Below are 7,942 nucleotides of genomic sequence, written 5' to 3'. Positions count from 1 at the left end.
CCCCCTTCTTCGATTTACGAAAACATTTTAAACTTTGAAAACGAATTATTTATTGTTTTGAAAAATAAAAACATAGCATAAATATATAGTTATATATTACTATATTATTTAGAAAACTGTTCTCTTTCAAAAACCGGTCTTTAAAATGTAGGCTACGGTATAGCTTCCTAAGAATGCTATGGTGTGCTTTAACGGACTGAATTAAATTAATTAATATAAATTAAATAAATATATTAAAATACCTGTATTTCACCCCTTATTAATGCTAATTTAATTATTGCAACATTCCATGATGTGTCTAGCTTTCATCAAGTGTAACTATATTTAATAAAATGATAATGGCTTATGAAATGCCACTGTAGGCTATTGATTATTTTAAAACGTGAACAGTTGTTCAATTTCTCCCAGTGATCCCATGGCTTGATTTTATCTGTTTAAAGGGCCACTAAGTAATTTGTTTGTGTGTTGCACTGGCTGTTTTTTATTATTGTAAAAAATAAAAAAAAGAGTTAGAAAAAATGTATGTGACAGATCTATTAATAATATATCCTAAATTGTGCACTTCATATCTTCTAATATCTTGATTGTTTGGCAAGCAGGTTAGGGTTTTTCTGCAATCTGGCAACCACATTATCATTTAATATATTCTGTGGCGTATTCTTGACCAAAGGCACGCCATCTGCCAGTCCTTTGTTTAAATGCCTGAAAATGAGAAGATTTATAGGGCAAAACAAACCCTTGTTTAAAGTTCTCAAGTAATAAACCCCAACAGTGCGATATGATGAACAAGTTAAAGATGCGTTGAGATTGTAAAGGTCCTGACGTGACAGTAACGTCATTCAGTCAACTGTACTCCACCTCATAGTAAATACTTGCATCATGTAGTACTCCACAAATTTACTTACTCTCTTATGTTCCACTAATTGTTCTAATATTTATCACAGGAAAATGCTAGAAGTGGTATTAGCTGATAGTTAGCGTAATATTGTAATAATAGTTTCGTAATACTACATGCAACTTGTACTGACATTATTAGTTTGAAATATGGTGCAACCCTCATTACTTTCTAACATATAATAAATATAAGAAAAGAACTATAGAAATTATATTTTACAAAAGAGCATAAAGTATCAGCATCTTTTTAGGTCAAAACGGTTCATATTATAAACCAGGTAAAGAACCTCTCAAGTGTAGATTAATAGATTAAAGTTATCATGAAAATTAAAATTGATATTAGAATTTATACTCAGGTTTTTCAACTATGGATCAGTGTAAATTTAGTTATTAATATTTTGAATTGGCTTTTTATATTCTTAGTTCTGTTAATTGTAGCTGAATTTTTAGTAATTTCGTTATGTGTTTTTGTAATTTAATTTTTCTATAAAATTTTATATATATATATATATTTATTTATATTTCTTTATTTATATTTTGCCTTTATTTCAATTAACAAAGGTTTTTAAATGGTTAAAAAAAACGTTAAACCAATCTCGAGACGAATCATGATCAGTAAATATTAAAAAAAATTCCATTGTATTTGCTTCTATAAAAAAAAAAAAAAAAATCTGAAAATGATAGGTTTAATATTGAAATTTCAAGATTTTTTTGTGAGATTTTAAACCATGAGTTTAGTTTACCGATCTTGCATGATATTCTCACAATATCTGTTTGCAATATTATTTTTCAAGTAATGAATTACAGTAGAAAACATCCCTCCTCGCTCAGCCACCCTTACTTCAATAAAGCAACTATTACAGAACTGAATTTATTTGTCATTGGTTCAAAAGGTGTCTTAATCACATGCATGCTCGAAAATGAAACTGATTGGAAGCAGCGAATCGACGTCATCTGAGGTTTTGTGCGAGTCTGTTGAGCTCCTGTGAGAGGCCAGTGACTGTGTCCAGGATCTTTTTCCTATCAGAGTCCACCAGACGGCTTCCACAGCGCTGGAAAAACTTATCCGGGTGCCAGAGGGCCTGCTGCCGACGGAGCACCTTCCGGAAAGTGGATAAATCGGACCGGTCAGCACCGTGCAACATAACGCCCACCATGTCCTCCAGCGACCCGCGAGGAGCAGGCCACGGGATGTCCTCATATCCCAGCAGTCCCTCGGGTGCCTTGCTGGAGGAGCTGTTGAACGTGGCGGCACAGCGCTCCTCATAGCGCCTCTTCCTCCCCTGCCGCGTCTCCTCCTCTTTGCGAGCGGCCCGCTGCAGGTACTCCTCGTGCTCGCGCTCCAGACGGGCTTGCAGATCCTTACGGCTCTTCTCATCTTCCTCCGTCTCCTTACGCCCCTTTGACCTCTTGCTCTTGTGTCCTACGGAAGCCGCTTCTCTCTGTTCTCTGGCCCGTTGCTTAGTAAAATACTCTCGCCTGATCCGATCCGCCCAGCCCCCGAAGTCTTCATCCTCTTTGTCATCCCATAAGAAATCACCTGGAGGGAACAGGGAGATATTCATACAATATTTCATCATCCCAATCCGTTCACTGACTGTCTGATTCATATTGCTCACTTTATGTACATGAGACTACTTACTGTAAGGCAGAATTGCCAGGTTTGCGTAACAAAACTAGCCTAATGGTCAATCAAAAGGAGCCCAATTACCATATTCCAAAATCTCAAATATTACAGTCACTGTTATGCAAATGGGAAACCACTATATCATAGTGTTCATAAACACAGTTCAAAGAATCCATAACTTTACATCTAGCATATGAGAATCAATTGATGTTGCAATTTTTTTTATTAAATTAAAGTAATTAACAAATATTTATTAATTAACATGATTACTAATTTTATTCAAAAAGTACATTAAATATGCAATGCATTCATGTATTGATTTGTATTTTGGGGGGGGGGGGGGGGGGGGGGGGGGGGTTATTAAAAATAAACGTAAAGTTAAAAATATCAAAGTGAAGAGGCATAATGAAGAAAAAAAAGTCTCACTATTAGAATAAAATTATTAACAAGAAAATGTTAAGTAGTTTGCCATAACTGTTAAGAACCATTTCTTAGAAAAAACAACTGCTTATTAATATTTTTAAAATATGTCCACAAAATGAAAGTCATGTGGTGCACACAAACTGTCTAAAAATAGGAAATGATGTCATAGAGAAAACACCTGTAGACCTTCATGACTGTGTGTCAAGATCAATAAGTTCAGATCAGATCATTTCAGCAGAGGCTGCAAAGGGTCAAGCTGTGCGGCTCCGCAGAAATATTTATGAATTAGTAATAATAATAAATTATATTATTTGTTTAATAGCACTTTTCTAAATACTTTTATTATATCCTAAATCTAATGTATTGTATCTAACGATTGCGATGTGTACACTAACAATTATACATGTATTGAAGTTATAAGGAGAATGTGTTATTATTTTATAGATTGATGGTAATACCAAATTACCGGTACATTTTTAGTCATTTCATTGAAAATTTTCTTTAAAATAAATAAATAAATAATAATTTCAAAACCATTTTCAACCAACATGAATTGACTCATGTCTCAAAATAAATGTGTAAAATACTTTTTATTTTCTTTAAGAGACACATCTATGTATTACTTTATAAATAACTTATGTAGGATAACCAGCCACTTCAAAAAATATAATGTATTAGTGCAGGATGTACAAGAACAAACAGCTTACCGTCATACTGTCCATATGTCTCAAAAAACTCTTCCTGGCATTCGCCTAACAGCTTCTCTCTCCATTGTTGCTCTGGATCAACATTTGAGGATTCATTTTTGACATTCTCCTGTTTCAATTAAATGAATATGGAACATATTATGCACTTGCATGAAGATGCATAACTCAACATGACAGCACAATCTATTCTAAATATTACTAAACCATTCGTTCATTAGTTTAGAGAGTCTATATTTTCACAGCACCTGCTCGGGCTTCATCCACTGGAGCAGGTCCTGAGGAGTCACTCCTGCTTTATTGGGAGTATCCATGGCTTCTGGGCAGTTTTTTCGTAATGGCACCACCAGGTCATCATAAGCTGCGATTGATAATGTGAACAGCATTAAACACAGATAAGAAAAAGAGTTTCTTGATATTACAGAGCACAGTCTCATACCTCTTTTGCCATGTTTGAGGGCTCTTTTTGCGGCCAGATGTAGCGGTGTTTCTCCATTCCGGTCGGTTTGCAGGGGATCTGCTCCATGTTTAAGCAGCAGTCTGAGAATTGCATCATCCCCGTGAGAACAGACAATGTGTAAAGGACCTCTGTGCTTCTTCCCCTGGGTGAAGTTCAGCTCCAGATCTTTGTGTTTACGAAGGAATGACTTTAACTTCATCAAACTCCCCTCTTCCACATAGCGCAAAACTCTTCTCTGCTTTCTTTTCAACATCGAGACTACATGCAGATATTAAAATCTGGATAAAATTATCACTATGAACTATGTATATATGTAATACCACATTTGATAATGAGAAGTCCTGTCTTATTACGGACATCAACAAACGTTACACGACACCACTGCAGTACGTCTGCGAAATCATTCCGGAGGAACCCAACAGTTCCAATAGTTCCGTGTTTGACACGAAGGTTTGCATGTTGACCAGCAGGTGTCGCTGTTTCACAACAAACCTCAGTATACAGATGAAACTCGAAAAACTAGAATATTTTGCTGATAGCATCCATGCATTGAGGCAGTAATTCATGCAAAAGGGGCCCAAACCAAGTAATGAGTACATATGCATGATTATACTTTTCAGAGGGCCGATATTTCTGTATTTAAAATCCTTTTTTATTATTATTGATATCATGTAATATTCTAATTTTGAATATGGGGTTTTCATAAACTGTAAGCCATAATCATCAAAATTATAACAAATAAAGGCTTGAAATATCTCACTTTGCATGAGTCTATATAATATATTAGTTTCACCTTTTAAGTTGAATTAATGAAATAAATGAACTTTTGCACAATATTAAAAATTTTCGAGTTTCACCTGTATATTTCACTGCTAAATGGTCGGGATCAGGGATATTAGCTCAAATTAATTTTCCAATAGGTTCATTACTTGTTTGGATATCAGACCAAACTTGAACTGGTTTTGACATGATCTTGACAGATCAGCTGAACTGGAGCAAACATTCATCACCTGTCTGCTGGATCTAACAGCATTGGGTGTTAAACATATGTATTAACCGTATTAACCAGTAGTGTGAAAAGTTATTCAAGTAAAAATAATACTTAAGTGAAAGTACTGATACTCAGTGAAAATTGTACTCAAGTATCTGGCCAAAAACACGCTTGAGTAAAAGTAAAATAAATAAATAAATAAATAAAGGGTACAACTTTAAATTGTAGGCTACTTAAAGGGGTCCTATGTTTTTTTCCTAAAATCTAAAAGACTAAAAATCTTTGTGTTCATCTGAAAAAGTAAAGTCATATATATCAAATATGAATTGAATTTAAATTCTCATCAATGATTTACTTTGCACTCAATCTTGAGCATTCAGCCAATATACTACATGGACAGCTAACAGCTATATCAAACTTGGCTTCCTCAATAGGCTTCCTCAGATTTGATGGCGAACCTCTGAAGCCAGATATTTCCCCGATAAAAATTATAACTGAAGCTAAAACATGTTTGCTTGATGTGCAAAAATAATGATAATTGGTTCTCGCACGTCAAGCGCACACATTTGAGCTTCTGTTTACCATATTTAAAGTGCATAACATGGAAGAAAAAAATTCAAAAATGTATTAGTACTTTTCAAGTAAAAAGTACTGTTTTTTTCTTCAAGTAAAAGTTCAAGTAGTCAGTTTAAATTGTTCTTGAGTGAAGTTCAAATCCCCCAAAATCTACAGTAATCAAGATAAATTATCTACGTATTTTACACCTCTGATATTAGGTGTATCTACACCACCTCCCTACACGGCTTTACATTTCTGATACATTTTAAAAGATGCATAAACATATTAATTCTCAGGCCTAAGAAATAAAACAACTTGAATGATATTTTAATTTTAAATGGTGTGAATTTCCACGGTAGAGCTGCACATATCCCGCTCTTCACTTTGTGAACCACTAAACCAAATAACTATCGATAAAATGAATGCTATAATTAATTCTTTATTGATTCAACAGCAGACCGGAGAAGAGAAAGTACAGTTGACAGTACAAATAGAAAGCGTTTAGATTCTATTTTGAAAACATTAACAAGTTGAGTTCTTCTGTTGCTGATAGACGATAAAGTACATCTACGGATGGAGCCGTCAACACAGACGACCCACAGAAATCCCAGGTCAAAGCTCACATGCTTGTGGCCATTAGGACAGACAACCATCGAGATCCAGTCTGTGCCAGCGGGGTTGGATCGAGTGACGCCAGTTCTGCAACAGACGAAAATGGTTTCCTGAGCAGCGTTTCATTTACGTCAGAAGATCATTCTTGAAGTTCATCACTTTTGTTAATGCCACATTGAATATGATGAAGGTTCAATTCACCTTTGGAATAAGGACCCTTGAGAGTTGACACCAAAGACACTGCCATCAGTTGCTACTTCAATCATGGACAGAAATCCAGGAATATTCACAAATTTGCCGGACCCGGAACAGGCATTACTAGACATACCCTGCACGAGACCCAAAGAAACACAAACCAGTCAACCATAATAAAGTTACATGAAATAACTGCGTTCGCTGCTTCCACACCCGTTTCTTTATTTCTTTAGTTATGTCAGAAAAAAAATCTTTAGCATGAAGTCTACTTTATTCACACTGGTTTTTACTTTTAAGAACCTGGTTTATTTGAACTTGAACTCAAGCCCTTGTATTTAACATTGTGACATTACCTTCAAGATGTAGATTTTGTCAGCGCTGTTCACTCCCCAACAGTTGTACGGGCCACAGCTGAAATACTTCAGCTTCCCATTAATATGAACCCAAGGAATAGTTTTTGGTGTCCATTTGTTGTTAGCATCCATATTTAAGCAGAATATGTCATCATTCATATTGACACCTGCAATGATCTGATCACCTCCAGCATCCACCTGTTTGAGAAAGCCTAACAGTACAATCAACAGGTTTGATGAAAGATTAGTCAGTTTAACTGGAAGAATAACAATAAGGTTATTGGGACTGTGGTTTTAAAACAATGACTCCAAACTAAAATCACAAACATTAATAACAGATTAAACATATCTTGAGATTTCTGTAATTTTACGCTCTACAAAGTCAGTCTCTTACCTCCAATCTGCACGAAGCTGCCACCCAGCAACTTCAAGATCCTGTTTGTCGCTTTCACCCCGAGCTGACCAGCAGGACCAACACTGAAGTGCTTTAGAGAAATGCCAATCTTTGTGAAGACATTATTATTTAGGACAAACACTTGATTTTGATCGTTCACTCCAACCACTGAACCAGACCCAGCGTCTATCTGCTTCAGGGAGCCACTTATCACTTTACAGTTTAAAGCTGCAAACACACGGTGCAAAATAAGAGATTGCAAATATAGATACTTTTAGTATGATTTTCAAAAAACATAAATTGGGGAAAAAAAGGATATGCCTATTATATATAGCCTATACATTTAATTTCCTTAATCACATTAGTAGCTTACCCAGAGTGTGAAGGAACTGGCAGCTGAAGAGTAGCAGGATGTCTGATAAACCTTCATTGCTCCACAACACAGTTTGTTGCTTGGACCTGTTCATAAGCAGCAATCACTTAGAAGTAAATTCAACAGACCATAAGCAAGGATAAAACATGATCAATATCAAAACCAATAAACATATACCCTATTTGATCAGTAGTCCTTTCGGACGCTCATTTCCGCCATGGGGTGAGTCAGAATTGCGAGTTCATATCCCACAATTTTGACCTTTTTTCCCTCTCTGAACTGAGATATAAACTCGCAATTACCTTGTTTAGTTTTTAATTACCTGCATGGCGGAAAAAAGCTTCCATACCTTTCAGCG

At 35.5% G+C, this 7,942-nt stretch overlaps 1 protein-coding gene and 1 pseudogene across 2 annotated transcripts; both read right to left on the bottom strand.

The window, feature by feature from the left end:
• Positions 1–1,751: 1,751 nt before the first annotated feature.
• Positions 1,752–4,503, bottom strand: nfkbil1 (nuclear factor of kappa light polypeptide gene enhancer in B-cells inhibitor-like 1). The gene is made up of 4 exons (XM_082158592.1): positions 4,088–4,503; positions 3,897–4,009; positions 3,652–3,760; positions 1,752–2,434 (listed from the first exon to the last, which is right to left on the bottom strand). Exons 1-4 carry the CDS (start codon positions 4,359–4,361, stop codon positions 1,845–1,847), a joined length of 1,086 nt encoding a protein of 361 aa, XP_082014718.1. The 5' UTR covers positions 4,362–4,503; the 3' UTR covers positions 1,752–1,844.
• A 1,305-nt stretch (positions 4,504–5,808) lies between these two features.
• LOC309489398 (fish-egg lectin-like) lies at positions 5,809–7,644 on the bottom strand (annotated as a pseudogene). The gene is made up of 5 exons (XR_014211729.1): positions 7,585–7,644; positions 7,212–7,439; positions 6,818–7,029; positions 6,471–6,598; positions 5,809–6,356 (listed from the first exon to the last, which is right to left on the bottom strand). The product of XR_014211729.1 is annotated as a fish-egg lectin-like (transcript).
• Positions 7,645–7,942: the final 298 nt, after the last annotated feature.

The sequence above is a fragment of the Leuciscus leuciscus genome (genome assembly GCF_965113295.1).
Source record: "Leuciscus leuciscus genome assembly, chromosome: 24".
Taxonomy (NCBI): Eukaryota; Metazoa; Chordata; class Actinopteri; order Cypriniformes; family Leuciscidae; genus Leuciscus; species Leuciscus leuciscus.
Note: the sequence above shows the minus strand (reverse complement) of the source record. Positions and strands in the feature narration are given on the sequence as shown.

Bases quoted from the DNA above. Each gene is read 5' to 3' on its own strand.
- nfkbil1 (XM_082158592.1), bottom strand. From the start codon at position 4,361: ATGTTGAAAAGAAAGCAGAGAAGAGTTTTGCGCTATGTGGAAGAGGGG. The intron at 3,761-3,896 runs GTGCTGTGAAAA...TAATTGAAACAG, and splicing joins AGTGGATGAAGCCCGAGCAG to GAGAATGTCAAAAATGAATC. The intron at 2,435-3,651 runs GTAAGCTGTTTG...TGTTCCCTCCAG, and splicing joins GACATATGGACAGTATGACG to GTGATTTCTTATGGGATGAC.